Source organism: Microtus pennsylvanicus, chromosome 10 (genome assembly GCF_037038515.1).
Source record: "Microtus pennsylvanicus isolate mMicPen1 chromosome 10, mMicPen1.hap1, whole genome shotgun sequence".
NCBI lineage: Eukaryota > Metazoa > Chordata > Mammalia > Rodentia > Cricetidae > Microtus > Microtus pennsylvanicus.
Window position 1 is genome coordinate 21,037,325 of NC_134588.1, and position 17,269 is coordinate 21,054,593.

General features: G+C 45.9%; 1 protein-coding gene across 3 annotated transcripts in view; it reads right to left on the bottom strand.

The window, feature by feature from the left end:
• Nckap5 (NCK associated protein 5) overlaps positions 1-17,269 on the bottom strand; it is a 791,944-nt gene that overhangs the window by 108,223 nt on the left and 666,452 nt on the right. For all 3 annotated transcript variants that reach the window (XM_075987773.1, XM_075987771.1, XM_075987772.1), the window contains 3 exons: positions 11,939-12,127; positions 2,457-6,178; positions 1,221-1,398 (listed from right to left, as the gene is read on the bottom strand). In XM_075987773.1, the coding sequence (XP_075843888.1) occupies positions 1,221-1,398; positions 2,457-6,178; positions 11,939-12,127 (4,089 nt within the window). The remainder of the gene's footprint in view (positions 1-1,220; positions 1,399-2,456; positions 6,179-11,938; positions 12,128-17,269) is intronic.

Sequence of the window (17,269 nt, forward strand, 5' to 3'; positions counted from 1 at the left end):
ACATTTGGTGACCAGGGAGCTCCAGAGAGACTCCTGTGTCTCCCTGCCCGGTCCTGGGGTTATAACAGCATGCCGCCAGGTCTGGCTTTTTACATGCGTGCTAGGGATACAATTCAGGTCAGCACGCTTGCATGGCAAAAGCTAGCTCCTCAGTCCCAGATTAAAGCATTTTATGTTGGGAATATGTTGCTGTTTTAAGTATTATAAAACATATCCACTGGAACGATGAAAATTCATGGAATCAATTGCATGGCACATAATGAACTGTAAGGAGAGTAAGTACAATGTAGAGAAACGTAAAGAATAGCATATGAAACTGGCCTATCTTAGGGAAATATTTCTTTAAAAGCTCCACCGTTTTATATAGCTCATTACTCTCTTTCTTTTTAGAATTACCTAAGTGTGCACAAAAACTTCCATAAAAAATAAATAGCACTTGAAACATCAAAAGAGCCCAATACTTTCTTAAGTTATTTGGCACGTTCACATCTCAAATCCTCTTCCTCCTTTGTTGCCATTAATGCTGGGGTCATCTAAACAAATCTCTAGCATTGGGCATTGTTCTATGGTGACACAGCCAGCATCTCTTGCTGGCAAGTACTGAGATTACAGGATTGTCTGAAGACAGACCGGAAGAAAACAGTATTCCCAGATGGAACCACACCCACACGAGGGTTGGCTGCCACCTCTAGCAGTGGACATGGGGATTTCTGTCTTTAAAAATCTTCTCTCTCTGGTTAGGCAGATAGTTCGGTGGCTAAAATGTGTGCCGGGTTAAGTGTGAAGGCCTGGGCCTGAGTTTGGATACTCAGCACCCATGCAAAGGTGGGGATAGTAGTATATGTCTGTAATTTCAGCCAGATGGAGGCGGGGTGTGGAGACAGGAGAGCCAGCAGACCTTGTGGGCTAGTTAGCTTGCAGTATGCAACCGTGAGCATGAGACCCCGTCTCAAGGTGGAAGGGGAGGACGGACATTACAGGTTGTCCTCTGATCTTCACACATGTTAGCACCTGGGCATCCATGCTCACATACAAATGCACACAGAGGGACAGAGGAAAAGAGGGGGGAGAGAGAGGGAGGTTGGAGGAGAGAGAAAGGGTGAAGGGAGAGAGAGATTAAAAAACAGTCTTTTCTCAGATTTCTATTCCCCTCCCTTCCCCCTTTACCAGAACATCTCAGAACCAGGCATTTTTTCTAGCCAGCATGGAGAAACACTTACCAGGGATTCTCTTGGTTTTTCCATATCGACTTTGGTTTTGATGTTTTTCTTTTGACTTCCTCGAGTGCTGACGGAGCCGCTGGCGAAACAGGAGCCCTGGGAGGTGCCCTCTAACAGGCTCCTGCAGGAAACACCCTTTGATCCAGTTTCTGTCTGGAGCGCTCCTTTCTTATCAACTCTGCAGGTAGAAAGTGATTCCTCTGATAAATTACATCGGCCGTTTTCAATCACGCTCTTCTCCCCAGCCCTTTAATGTTTAAGGTAACCTCAGCATGACTCTTTGTCTTGAAACCTTTCAGTGGGAAGTGCTGCTCTCTAGCCTTGAGCAAAAATAGCTTCAAATATTTCACTAGTGCGTCAATTTATATTTGCGAAGGTAATAACTTATCTTATTACATTTTATTGTGAGTGTGCACTATACACACAGGTTTGTGTGCACTGGTGTTACACATTACACACACACACAAGTTAGAGGATAACTTCTTGTGTGTTATTCCTTAGGTGAGATCCACCTTGAGTTTATGACACAGAATCTTTCATTGGCCTGAAACATCCAAGCAAGCTAGGCTGGCTGGCTAGAGAAGTCCAAGGTCTGTCTCTTTCTGTGTCTTCTGCAATGGGATTACAAGCAGGTGTCACTACGCTTGGCTTTTGTCTATGTGGATTCTGAAGATGGAGTTCAGGTCTCCATGCTTGCAAGTCATGCACACTACTGACGGAGACATCTCCCCATAGCCTCTATTTTATTTTTATAATTGCTTTTGGGGAGGGACAGAATCTACAACGCCAAAGGGTGATTGCTAAATACATTTCTGGCTTAAGATCGGCAGGAAAAGTAATTACTTCTGGAAAGTTCTAAGTATACATTTGCTCAATGCGATCAATGAAACCGCATGCTTTCAAACGTGTGTGTAATTTTCTTCCATTTCATGCAATGTGGGTACATTCACGGTTCCTGGCGTGGGTTGAATCGCTATCAACCTGGATGTAACTCACCATTCTTTAATTTCAAAGACCATTGGCTTGGTTAAGAAAGAAACATGAACTAAATTATCATTTTATTACTAACTTTTATTTCACTGTTTAAATTATAGCTAATGTATAAGAGATTACGCTATCTGTGTGTGTGGAGACTATGCTTGGCTGGTATTTAATGCTCAGGGCTAAACAGCTCTCCTTGGGTTGGAGGTGCAGGGGGACCCTTCAACATTGCCCTCCTCAGTTCCAGTGTGTTACCTGTTTAGAAGTTCTGTCATGAAGGCGTCTTTTGTTGAGCACACAGCAGGGCTGGGTCTATTTCTTGGCTCCAACTTCATTTCGTTATAAATGTCTTGGGACGCTTTGAGATTCTGTGTGCTTGGCAAACCATCCTCTGAACTCTGACCAGCTGCTGCTGTGGCGCCCGCCTTGGTGCCCCTACTCAGTTCACTTTCTGCCTTGGATTGCACTTCGGCTTTCTTCTTTTCTTTTTTCCTCTCCGATTTTAGTTTTGTGTCTTTCTTTTCCACTTTACTTTTGGAGACCTCCGTTCTCCGGCTACTGAGAGCTGGAAGTCTGCTCTTCCGAAAGCCAAACCAGCTGGTGAACGAAGGCCCTGCCTTGGGCTTCGCTTCCACAGAGGCTGACTTTGTCTGTGCTTGGCCCTTTTCCACGTTCTCCTGAATGCACAACATGACCTTTTCTTCAATGGAGGGTGAGAGGGGGGCTTCTGAGCTCACGATACCAGTCCCGGCTGGAGAAACATCTGGATGCCGTCCAGAGGTTTCTAGCTTGGATATCCCACTTGTTTCTAAATTGTGTGGACGCTGTATCCTCCCTGGGATTTGCGGGGACTGAGGGCAGTCTGATGGGGTGGATGGATGCCTGTGGTGGTCACTGCTAGACTGCTCACATACCACCTCCACCCCAGGACACTCTTCCTGGCTACAGATCTGTTGGTCATCCACTCCAGGGGTGGGGAGCTCTTCTGGCCTTGTGAGCACCCTCAAAGGGAACTTGCTTGGGCTTCCATGCTGGCTGCTAGAACTCCCTGTACTACAGAGGGAACCCTGTCTGGAGAAGGACTGTTCCAGCGGCCTCCCTCCATTGGGAAGATTATCAGATGTTGAGACACAAGGGGTCTTGCCTGGGGACCCTTCCGTGGAGAGGTTCTGCCTGGTGAGCGAATTGCCTCTCTCAGCTGTGTTGGTAATGATCTGAGTTCGAATCTTGCCTGGCCCTTCTGTTGATGCCATGGAGGGCTTCTCTCCCAAGTGGATGCTGAAGCTCTGGCTCCGAGCTTTGGCTCCATTCATGCCTAGAGCTGGCTTTAGGTGTGGCTTGCTGGATGAGAAGGATCTTTTCACCGATCTGTTCTCCACGCCCTCTCTTCCATCAGCTCTGGAGATGCTGCTTTCCACTGACCCCGGTAATGCTGACTCTAAGGGAAGCCCCCTAGCTAAACTGTCCAGACATGGTGGACCTAGCAAGGCTGCTGTTCTCTTATCTCCTGAGGTCTCCAGGCTCGCTGGGTCTCTGGAGTCCTCTGGGTTAGACTTGCTCAAAGTCACAGAACTTCTAGAAGCTTCATTTAAACTATCCTTTTCTTGTTTCCCTGGCACCATGGACGTTTTCCTGAGCAACTGAGGAGACTTCATGAGAACTTTGAGTCCGATAGGGAGGCGAGTTTTCGGTCCTTTCTCGGGAGGGTTTTGACGGCTTTGTGACGTGCTCTGGCTTCTGGAGGAAGAGGAAGATGGGGAGGGACTGTTAACCTGAGATGTCAAGGACTCATTCGCCCCTGAGAAGGAAGGCCTGTGGGGTACCATAGAGCTGTCACTCAGCTGCCCTCTTCTCCCTGGAGACAGGTGTTTCGAGGATGCTCCCTCTAGCAGTTCATAAGCTGAAGGACAAGTCTTGGGTATTTGTAACTCTGTGTCCATGTGTGTGGTTCCAAGTGCCTGGTGAGGGGGAGGTTTGGGGATGCCTCTCTTTGGAGAGACCTTTGGAGGTGCTGTAGCCATCGCAGCAAATGAGTTGGAGGATGTGTGCTCAGGGTGTCGGGCGTGTACCACTGTATCCGTAGGGGGAGCAGTGGGAGGGAAAGCGGGCTTTCTGGAGACCACAGAAAGTTTCTTCTTCTGCGGTTCTGTCACAGCTGGACTGGGAGAGATGACAGGGACAGAGGATCCTTTCAACGGTGGGGATTTCAACCCTGCACCTACAGTGTCCCTAGGGACCCTAGTTTCGTGTTTGGCAGGTGATGGCTGCGGTGAATAGTCATAACTGGTTCTGACCAGGAGGGAGACTGACCTCCCTGGAGTGGGTGGAGGGGAGGCAGACCTCACTCTTGACTCTGGCCCAGAGTCACAGCGTTTGGCCTTCGTGGGGGATCCGTCACAGTTGTCACTCCCCATGAGACGCTGTGACAGGATCCCTGGAACTTGACTCTTGGGACACTGAATCCAATTTTTCTTGTTGGAAATGTTGGGGATATGAGGAAGCTGGGTGGGGTGATTTGGAATGTGTGATTCTGGCTGTCCATCACAGAAAGAATGCAGAAGTTTCCCTGGAGGGGATGCTGGTGTCTCCTCATGAGTCACTGAGTCACTGGAAGGGACCAGCGTGGCTGGCACAGGATCGACCAGCTTTGATTTCTGAGGTGAAGACTTGCCTCTGGAAGGAATTTTTGTCAGACCTGGCTTTGCACAGACACCCATGTTTGCCCCCGGTCTAGAATTACTCTGCCAGGCTACACCTTGTGTTGGTTTGGCGGGCTTTGGTCGTGGGGAATTCTGAGTTACTGTAGTCTGAGAGTCAAAGGAGTCAGTCAGAGACGTGGGAATACCGTTCTCATCTTTTGGAATGTTTTTCTCAGTCTCTTCTTCAGGTCTCTTCCAAAAAGGATAGTCTCTTGCGGTAGCTCCCGGCTGTAAAGGAGAAGTTCCCTGAGGTAAAAGTTGAGTGAGTTCTGAGGGTCCGGCAGGGGCTGAGTTGATGGAAATTTCATCCCTGGACACAGTGACAACCCCAGTCTGATGGGAGCTGAATTCAACGGGCTCTCCATTTTCTGCATCAAATACGACTGTGACGCATTCTTCTGAAGAGGTCCTCTTGACAACCCTTTGCTGCCTGATGAAACTGAACGTCTTTGGCCTTGTCTCTGAGCGGGTGAGACAGTCTTCCTTCACATCCTGAGAGCCCCATTCAGACTTTCCAGAGCCCCCATCTAGGTTCTCCATGGACTTGTCTGTGTCCCCCGTCAATGACAGGTCTGAGGGACTTCTCTCATCGCTGCTCTCTATGTGCAGCTCATTTAGGGTTTCATTGTCATCTGTGTCTGAAAGATGAAGGTTCAGGGCCACGTGGTCCCTGTGTGGGTCCCTGTCCCTTTGCACCCAGGGCAGGTGGATGCTGGGGCATAACTTCCTTTCCAAGGGACAGTGGCTAGCACAACGAACTAGTCTTTCAGGCATTTCTCTCATATGAACTAAAGCTGTACCTTCTGAAAAGTATTTTCCGTGTGGCTCCCAGCTAAATAGACTGTCTGAAACACTGTGGGTTAATTTACTGCCCTGGATCCTGCAGCCCTGGCTGGGAGCTGCCTGCAGCAGAGCTGAGGGTGGGGAGTCTTCATCTACATTCTCACGGGAATCTGCATCGTAGATAAAGGAATGATGGGGACCCTTGCAGGGGATCCCTGGGCCAGGTGGTTGGCAGGAGGGATACTCCTTGAGGCTGCTATTTTTTATTCCTGGAGAATAGATTCCTTCATTCGAGTTCATGCAATCTTTATAGCCCCATTTGGTTATCACCGACGGTGGTTCAAGTAACACTTTCCGCTTCTGTAGCTTCCTCAGCCCTTCCAAAATGTGACTTTCTTTGATGCGGGTTGGAGGTAGTTCATCTGCAGGGCTGGCAAAGCCACTTGGGAGCGAGGAATCGATACTCAGTCTTTTATCCCAGTTCCGTGATGATTGCTAGGCAAAAGAAAAAATAGATATCAGAGATGATTCAACCAAACGGATCTCAAATAAACAAAGGAAAGGCCCCTCAGTAGATTTAATTTGTGTAAGTGGGTGATAAATATTCACATATAAACACAGTTTGTACAATGCTAACTATGCGGCAAACATTGATTTTGTGAGATCCTGTGCTAAGCAGCTTGGTGAAATAAAGAAATGGAATGTAAGAATATGTCTTTAAAAGTAAAAAAATTCAACCAGAGTGAGGGGTCAAAAAATACATTTGAGAAGTAGGAACAGGGTGGCTATTTTAGAGGTTCATAGGTCTATCTGGAGAGATGGGGAAAGGCATACACAGGAAAATCATTTGCTTTTGTTTTTGTTGTTGTTTTTGACTTAACTAGTCCTCGGATGACACATGGCTTTACCCAAAGTTCTCGGGGAGTAACTGTCTTCCAGGTGGAAGGAACAGAATGGCCAAGGACACAAGTCAAGTAAGCGCTCAAGCTGCACCGGGAATGGGCAGAACAGCCTCACTGTAAGGAGTCCAGGCACAGAAGAGGAAGGAGCTAGGAGAGGGACCAATTCAGTGTGCCACTCAAACATCTGATAGTTCTGTGACTGTCTAGGACTGGGGTCTGAAGTTATCATGCGCACCTGCATACAAATGTGTATATATCTACCTGCATAACTGGGCATCAGCAGCTCCATCCCTGTGGTTACATCCCTCTTCTACTGATGTTAGCAGCTCAACTTCTTGCCCTTCCACCTACCTGAATGCCAGACTTATTTCCAAAAAGTGTATGGAAAATGAAAGATGGTGTTCCCCACGTTTGTGTATTCTCACAGAACTGGCAACAAGAAGCAGAAAAGCAAAGGAGTAAACTAAAGTGCATTAAGTGCCTGCTGAATGCCAACCACTGGCAAGCTGCTTCAACTGCATCTTCAGACCACCATGAGCACCTGCTGTATACCAACCACTGCTATGCTCCTTCAATGGCATCATCTCAGACCACTGTAAGAGACACTATGACTCTTTCCTTTTGCTGTGGGACTCTGATGTCCAGCAAGCCTGCTCTGTAATTGGTCTCAAAGACAGAGATTTGGAGCAAACATTTGGACTCAGCTTTTTTTTTTTCCTATAACTTTCCACAACCCTGTCAAATTTGTTTCCACTCCAGAGTTGCTAGAGTGAAATATGAACTTGGGTTGCCATTTTTAATTTAAATGCTGTATCACTGCATCTAACTCAATGTCCAGTCTTCTTTCTACACTATCTGGTGTTAAACAGAAATCCCTGGTTTTCTTAGTGGTGTTTCTCCAATGGCATTTTAGAGTTTACATAAGAAACTAACTAGCATACTGGGACATTGAGAGAATGACTTACTTGAGAAATTATAATTTTGTTTTAAATCACCTCTGTGTGGGTGTGTGCACAGAGTACAGGTGCTCACGGGGGCCAGAAGAGGGAGTTAGAGTCCTTGGAGCTGGTGGTTGTGAGCTGTCCCATGTGGCTGATGGGAACTGGACTGTGGCCTTCTGCAAGAGCAGTATACATGCATTGTCACCAAGCCACCTATCCATCCCTGCTGGGGACTTTTCAAAATGACTAATGGTGGATGACTTTAGGAACAAATACGGTTATTTCAGAGGATCAATATACCAGGAACTTCCATCAGAACCTGAGCTGTTCTGTAAGCTGTGGACACTGGATTATATCTAAGCCATTTTCATAAAATTTACTCTTGCTATCTCCAGCACACACATTTATTTGTCTTGAAGTCCAATTATTTATTTTCTTCAGCAAACCCTCCAGTGCCTGGAGCTGCTGCCGACAGATGTGCTTTGCTGACAGTGCTCTTTTCCTCTTGGAGTTTTGTTCTTTAATTTTAGGAAATTGTACCATTCAAAGCTCCTTTGGAAGTCAGAAGAAATCCCACCAGAGAGTCAGGGTATTCTAGACAGAACAGAGAATGGCCTTCCATAGTGTGTATTTCTAAGATGTCCCGAGAGTCACACTAAGAGCAGGGATGAGAAGCTAGAAAACAGGGCCCTGCAAGAGCTTGACAGCAGTAGAGTTGCTTAACACTCAGAAGGTCAGCTCAGCTCCTACCCGCCACCTCTTCTCTTCCAGCCAGAGACTGTTCATGCTGTGCTTTAATCCACCACTAAAGCCAGAGGCTGCAGATCTGCTGATGAGATAAACCACGGTCCCCCCCTCCCCAAGTCTCCCGTGGGAGGTTACACCCATAAGTGAGCAGAGAAAAGTTTGCACCAATCTTGAAAGGTGGCAGGGGAACATGAGAACATGGGAGGCCCATTTCCTGAAATTGCTACATTCTTTGTTCAACAAAATTGGACGAGAGACCTTAGGGAGCAGCACAGAGGACTGAAGGATGCTTCTGATATGCTAGGGGCAGTACCTTTCCATCTCTTCCAGGAAAACATTAAGTTTTCTTTTATTTTCAGTAGAAGGCATTGCGGGTGTTCATGGGAATAACTCCATGCCAATAACAGGTATAAGCCCTCTGCATGGAAGGATGACTCAACAAGGTCAGGATAACAGAACTATTAGCAGAAAAAAAAAATGCCTGTGGTCTAGAGTCAGACATTTTCATTCTCAGAACCTTGGTTTTCTTAACTGAAAACTGGGAAGAATCAGGGCTGGAGAATAGCTCAGTCAGCAAAGAATGTGTGTAAACAGGAGGGCCTGAGTATCATCCTCAGGACCCACTTTAAACAATGTCAGGCATAGAGGCATGGGCTTAGAATCCCAGCACAGGTGAGTCAGAGACAGGTAGATCCTTGGAGCTTGCTGCAGCCAGCCAGTCAAGCTGAGCTGGTGGTTCTAGGTTCTGTGAGAGGCTGTGTGCTGAAAGAACTTGGTGGATGGCATGAAGGAAATTATAACTGAGGTTGACATGTGGTCTCCATATGTACGCGCGCACACACACACACACACACACACAAATATCTGTACACACATGTACCCAACATGCACACATGCATATACACACAGACAGAAAAATCAGAACCTAAGTAAGTTATTAGCATTAAGTGAGTTAATATCTGTATAGCACTTTAAAGAGGGGGCCACATATGGTAGTGACCGAATCTATAAGAGTCAGATTTCCCTGCTGAGACAGGCTAGTGAATTTTATACAAGCTTTTCTGTTTCTACAACAAGTGATATTTAAAAAATAGTTGTGGGCTCAAAAAAGCTATTACTCACACATTATTATATAATTTAACAATGTGTTCCTGTTCAGAATCCTGTGATTTATTATGTAAGTCAATACTAAACGAACACCTGACCCCAGGCACAAACTGCAGAAATTCTATAAAAATATGACGTCAAAATGTCTTGAGGGTCCACACAGAGCTAGCTGGGACCCTGAGAACCAAGTGTGTGTTGAATTATCACAGGCTGTAAACTGCCACAGGTATACTTGGATTATGGCTGGATGGCTACCTGAGTGTCCCTGAAGGATCTTAAATGTTTTTTTTTCTTTTGTTTCAGAGGAGAGATTGCCTTTGTAGATCAAAGACTGCCCTAATTAGAAGCATGCCCACCTAATTAGATGGGTAGGTATAATTTCCAGATAGTTCTTGTCATGTAACCATGAGGACACAAATTAGTTCCCTAGAACCCAAATAAAAAAGTTAGGTATGGTAGTGGGTGATGTTACTCCTAGTCCTATCAAGGTAGACGCAAGGGAATCCCCGGGACTTGCTGGCCAGCCAGCCCGGCCTGCTCCCAGAGTCCCAGATCAAAGAGAGGTCCTGACTCAAAAAAAATGAATGAAGGATCAAAGAGTCCAAACATACCACCTGAGGCTGTCCTTTGGCCTACAGACAAGCATGCGCATACACACAAGTACCAGCACACACACGTGCACCTCCACATGCATGCACATACACACGAGTACCAGCACACACACGTGACCTCCACATGCATGCGCATACACACAAGTACCAGCACACACACGTGACCTCCACATGCATGCGCATACACACAAGTACCAGCACACACACGTGACCTCCACACGCATGCACATACACACGAGTACCAGCACACACACGTGACCTCCACACGCATGCACATACACACGAGTACCAGCACACACACGTGACCTCCACATGCATGCACATACACACAAATACCAGCACACACACGTGCACCTCCACATGCATGCGCATACACACGAGTACCAGCACACACATGTGACCTCCACATGCATGCACATACACACGAGTACCAGCACACACACGTGACCTCCACATGCATGCACACATACAAATAAAGGAAGTTCAAAAAAGGTCATTGGAGACAGAGGGGGAAGCAGTCTGAGAATAAAGTGAGAGGAGGGTGGAAAAGAGGGCTTGGCACTTGAGAACACTAGCTGCCCTTTCAGGAGACTCAAATTTAGCTTCCAGCACCCACATTAAGGGGAGGAAGCTCACACCCTCCCAAAATTCTCATTATAAGGGATCCAATGCCCTCTTTTGGCCTCTGTGGCTAAAAGCGCATATATACACATAACACACACACAGAGACACAGACACACAAACATGCAATCCTTAAAGAGAAAAAGTGAGAATAGTAGGGGGTCATGGGAGCCAGTAACTTGAGGGACACGGTGAGGCAAGCAAACCTCCCTGACCATCATCTGAGCCTCTGCTTGGCCAGGGCTCTGGCAGTCATTAATACTCTTTATGGGAGCAATTTACGTAAAGCAGCTGTTCTCTGCTTTGCATTAGAAGTCCGCGGCTATAGGAATAGCCTCAAAATGCAAGCTGGAATCCTTTTCAGAGCTCTGGTTCAGCAGATGACGAAGCTACTCCCTCACCAGTGGAGTCTATGAGGCCTGGAGTTTTCTTGGTTTCCAAACTGCTGAAAGAACTCATCCAGACTGTAGAGAACTCACCCCTCCACACTCAGATCCGCAGTTGCCATTCTGGTGTGCTTTGCTTTCCTTTAAGTTGAGGAGCTGCTAAAATAGCTATTTTGAAAGACTTGGCTTGTTCCAATATGCAAGGGAGCTGGCTCGGAGGTTCCTGCAGCCCTGTGAGCTCCCTGCAGATGGGAGGTGCTCTTGCAGGAGCGACTGCCTCACATCCCGGTAAAGGGCTAGGGAGATGACTTGGTTGGTAAAGTGCTTGTCAAATAAGGATGAGAACAAGGATCCCCAGAACCACAACGAAAAAATCTGGGGGTGCAATTTCAGTCCTGAAGAGGCAGAGGCAGGTGGAACCCTGGGGCTCACAGGCCCGGCAGAGTAGACAAATTGATAAGTTCAATTTGCATGCCAGAGACAAAGTGTCTCAAACAACAACATGAACCACCCTGATTCCTCAGCTAACAAAGGCTGACTATTAGGTTCCATTGGTACCAATACATAGATGTTTGTGCTTACATGCACACACACAAGCACACACATAAAATAAAATAGAGTAATAAAATAAAAGAAGAACCAGGGAAGACATTCCTGGCATGTGATTAGGAAGAGGATCCCCCTTTCACCAAAACCTTGCTCCCTATGTCCTGCCCCTGTACTTTGTCTGCTCTGCAGTTCTCTGATGTACAGCCAACCCGCTTTGTGTTTCCTGAGCCCACGGCACTGATGAGTGGCAGTCTCCATGGTCCGTGGGCAAACATTCAGCAAATCGTCACTTCCTTCCCAGTGCCCCTTCTGCCTCCACGACCAAGTTTCAGCTAGCACAGGATTCTCTTCCTGTTCTCTGCGAAGCTGACTTGCTTGACAGAAGCCTTACCCTTTTCCCAAGGAGCTTCCTGTCAGGCCACTTGTAGGAGGAGTCACTGGAGAACTCGCTGCAGGTGCTTGATAGGGAGAGTTCACTGCTGCTACAGCTGTTCCCAGGACAGAGGTGGTCAGGAACGACGACCCCCGAGCCCGAGTGTCGCAAGGCAGGGGTTCCTGATTTTGCATTCTGGAGGTGTTCCTGTAAAAGCAGGACAGGGCTGAGCAAAATCTTGGCTTAAGAAGAAGGAAATACCTAAGGAACTTAGAGTAAGTGGCTAGAAGTTCAGGCTTGGGAGCCAAGCCGACCTTAGGCTTAGCTCTTGGTTCTGCTATGTGTGTGTGTGTGTGTGTGTGTGTGTGTGTGTGTGTGTGTGTGTGTGTGTGCACGTGTGTACGCACACATGCATGCTTGTTTGGGGGGCCTACATGGGGAGGGCTATGTAAGTATGTGTATGCACAAGCATGTGAAGACCAAAGGACAATCTCAGGGTGTCATTCCTTGGGTGTTTGTTTAAGAAGTCTCTCACTGGTCTAGACCTCACCAAGTAGACCAGGCTGTCTGGTAAATGTCTCCCCACCACTGAGGTCACAAGCAGGCACCACGATGCTTTGTTTTTTATGGTTATTTGTTTCTGGTTTATAATGTGAGTTTTAGGAATCAAATTCAGGTCCTCAGGTTTGTAAGGCAAGCACTTTACCCACTGAGCTAACCCCCACCTCCACCCCTTGGCTCTGCTTCTTCTTATGTGGCTCCAGGGAGACTGTTTAGCTTTGCTAGCCACGTTCCTCTTTTTAAAATGAATCGTAACAGTATGGATGGTCAAGCATAAATGGTCAGCACAAGGGTAGGATGAGCGTCTATGGTTACCACGGTGTGATATGAGGTTCTAGACACGAAGCACATAGTTAGTATCTGATTTACAGAAGGTGCTGGACTTATTTCAAACGAGCATCGTTATCACAACACCAGGTTCTCGTTTTATCCAACCATACTGTAAGAGATCAAATCAATATCAAATCAAGACTGGGGGCAGGGAGTATAGCTGGTAGGAGAATGTTTTACTGGCATATATGAGGTCCAGGGTTCAATCTCCAGCCAGCATGGCAGAGCAAAACAAAGCAACAATAATACACCCCAAATGTGCCAGATAGAACAAGACACATCCTTGGCTATAGGTTTCAAGAGCATCAGCATTAGGCTTTACTTAATGGTCCAGATCAGGTTATATACACTGCTACAACATTTGCTGTCTTGAGCTTATTTCTCTCAATGGCTTCATTTGTGGAGTGGGCAGCTCTACCATTGGCTCCCCTCTGACTGGGAGATTATTCCAAGTCAGCTATCGTGCAGCTGCAATCTCTCTGTGCAGCCTTGTATGACACCACGCGCCGCAGGCACGATGCTCAGAAGACACCAATCTCCACTGTAACTCGCCACAGACGTTTCATGTCTGGTGGGTTGTGTGAATGATAAGAACCCTCCACAGCTCGCACCCCAGGAACTCATGCAGAAGGCCCAGGTGGTTAGAATTCTTGGGGCCTACATAAAGCACAGGCAACAGCTAGCATGGTGAACACCCATGCACATCTTGACGGCCACCTTGCAGTTGGAATGGAGGGAACTCTGCAGACTGGACAGGCGAAATGAATTCAGCATCTTGATGGAGAACAGGAGCTCTCTCTGACCGTCTAATTCCGGCAATCTTTAGGAAGCCTTGTCTCCAGTAGGGAGCCATCTGTCTTTGTGTCACTTGCCGAGGTGTGAAGCCTCTTACTTATTCAATTTATTGACACTTTATGGGTGCCATTAGTACCTGAGTACTTATCACTGTCCTGCAAATGCAATTCTAAATGAGGGTGAGAATCGCCCCAGCCAGGGCCCGGCAGGCAGCCATGGTGGGAGAGTACATGTAGCAAACCTTAAAACCTCACAGAGTACAGAGGCCACATTTTATTTGCTAGCTAATCAATAACTATAACACTCAATCATTTCATCTGCCTTGCTATAGATACTTTATTATTGCTGCATAATGGTCTCTTTAAGTGATCTTTTAAGAAAATGCCAAGAAATTTTAATATCCTTATTTCTCCTTGCTGAAATTTGGGACTAAGTGTCATGATAAGAGAAACTTCTCAAGATGCAGGACTCAGCATCATCTACCAATGATGCCCTTATACATTGTTAGATATAATTTAGTTAAGGGAAGTCTATTTGTTTCTTAACAGATATCTATAGTCAGCCAACAGCTCTATTCATTTCTTCTTTTCTTCTTTTTTCCCCAGACAGAGCTGTATATAGTCTAGGCTGGTCTTGAGCTCACTATGTGGCCAAGTTTCTCAATTACCTTTCCTGTTGTGACAAAATGCTCTAACAAAAGTGACCTGGAGGGTAAAGAATTTACTTTGGCTGGTGTTACAGAGGGACGCAGTCCATCATGGCAGCAAAGACTTGGTGGAGGAAGCAAAAGGCTGGCGGGTCATGTTGCCTCCATACTTAAGAAGCAGAGAATGGAGGTGAGTGACGTGTAGGCCATGAAACATAAAGTCACACCACTAGTGACCGACTTCCTCCACCGAGATTCCACCTCCTAAGGGTCCCCCAACCTCTAACAGTACCATGGGCTGGGCACCGTTGTTTAAACATACAAACTTTGGAGGGGGGCACATTTCACATTCAAACCACAACATCAATGATGACTTTGCACTTCTGATCCTCCTGCCTCTAGTCTGTGATTGCTGGGCTCAAAGTCACGCACCACCATGCTCAGTGTGTGTGGTGCTGGAGATGGAACCCAGGGCTTTGCACATGCTAGGGAAGCCCTCTACCAAATGAACTACATCCTTAGCCCTCACTGGCTCCATTCTGCAGGATAACCTGATACCAATGCCTCTGTTAGTGTAGACATGTAAAATTCACCCTATGTAAAATTCCAGAAATATCATATTAGCTTCCACTTTTACTTCAATATTTTCCCAGGCCTCTATCCTAGTCTTTCATGCTTTGTTATAAGATTTATATGGCCACAGTTGTTAATTATAACTGCCTTTACTCCAATAGATTCACCTACTCTCCACAGAGCAACTGAGTCTGCACATTGTCAGGTGCCTGAGAGCTAGACGCCTCCAACAGCTTTCCATGTTCTGCATGGGTTCTGGTGACTTTTTGTTCTTCTTTTTCCCAGGATACAGCAGTTAGGTTGTGCTTTTCTGTCTCCCCCACCTATCTCTACCCAGTCTGTCTAGCAAAACTATACCTGTTTGTACAACTCAGTCAATACCTAAGCCTGAGAAAAAAAGAAACCTTCCTGCTTGGGTATTACCCGAGCACATATGTCCTTTAGAGGATGAATTAATTGACAGGAAACAAGAATGGAGAAGATGGGTAGACTCGAGGAAGAACTGCCAGCTCTCTCTTGGAGTTGATCTTGAGTCACAAGAGAGATACTGTGTAACGTTATAAGGGAGGTGCGCAAAGTCGGCCACATCATGTGACGCTGGCGGTAATGGAAGAGATTAAGCAGACAGGTGAAGTAATACATGCACATGCTCATGTGCACGCAAATCATATGGGAACCTTGTTCATCTGAAGGCTCTGATCTAGCAGTTCCATAATAGGACTTCTGATAAATGCAATAAAGTCAATAAGAACTGGTCATTCCCTTCGTCTTATAGAATTGAAGGCTCTCTCCCCTCAAAGCCTGTATACTGTCTATGCTATGATGCCAGAACTCTATTAGTATTCTGGAAACTGAAGGGAGTGAAAGTTCTCCCTCTTCGGGGTCCTAGTATGATGCACACCATAACCAACGTCCCTACTATTCTCTGATTTGGGGGCTCAGCTGTGAGCCTACGCCTCTTCTAACAGAGTTCTGCAAGGTAATTCTGCCTCAGCGTCATTTCTATGGACCCATTTTCATCTCCAGCACTATGAGTTGGAGAGGGAACCAAACGTATGTGTAGCTGGTTAGAGAGGAATTCTCTATAAAGAGATGGTAGAGCTAATCCTCCATTTGTGAAACTCCATCCTTGACCCACTGTTGCCACTGATGGCTTAATTTAAAAGGCATGTAGAAGAGAATTCTATCGCCATGGCTGTAAAGTTAGCTTCACTCTGACGTTTGCTGTTATGAGCCAGCCTTTGTCTACTCTGGTTAATAGCTGTTCTATTAACTGTTCTATAGCTTATCGCTGTTCTATAGCACTTGACTTTGGAGGCCATTTCTGAGGTGTGATTCAAATCTCTTCCATATCCTAGCTCTTTGAACTTGGGGGGGAAATTACTTTAACCCCTCTGTGTCCAGTGTTCTTTTTAGTTAGTGGAGGTAACTGAGATACCTGCTACACCAGGTAATTGTGAAGGCTAAACAGGTATTTGGTGGAATTAAGAAGTTCTAGGTGTTACTATTATGAATGCATGTGAGTGTGAGTGTGTGTGTACACACACACACAGACACACACAAGTTGCTTTCATCAGATATTTTGCAAGTAAGTAAGACTCCAAGCCCAAATCATAGCCATAATGTTACAGTGTCCAATAGGGGCCAGATAGGGAGCCAACCCCCAGGAATCCACAGAACACCACACATTCCACTGAGCATAGCAGTCAATGGAAATACATGATGGTAATTATTAAATGCCCTCTTTGTGGAAAGGGCATATGGGTTTCATTTCCAACATTATCTTATGGACATCCATTTACCTGGTAAAATGCATCATTTGCTCCGCTACAAATCTGTCTTTCTCATTCTGTTCTGGATTAACCAACGTGAATGGTTCACATTCTCTGATAGTTTTATTATGATACTTGCAATATAAAAGCTACAGTTTCAGTTATATGATAAATAGAAACAAAGAGACCAAAGCCAGGAGTTTCTTTAATAAAAGCTATACATTTTCAAGATTCACAATCTTAAGGTCCCAGTACAGGTTAGGGGCTGTGAGGTCTTTGCAGATATAGAAAGTGGTAGTATTTTAACTTGAGAATATTTATATTGGATACAGAACATATTATCTGCAACGGATAAAATTATATGGCAAAAGTTCAGTTCTTCATGACTGCTCAAGTCATTTTTAAAGCCTAATATTTTTCAGTATGTATGTATATGGCTGTTGTGTTTTTTTTCCAATTATATCTTTTTAGGTCAATGAGAGTTAAAAGCCATGCTAGTTCAAATTTTACCAAACAAGCACAAAGCTAACCCCAACTACAGGGGGGAAAGTTCAGAGTCCATGCATTTTTAAAAGTTCATACATAATATGTCATAAGAGTGAGTGAAATAATTTGAGACATGGGCTTGAATAAAAAGCCCCTTGCCCATTACTCAGAGACTTTGATATGTAA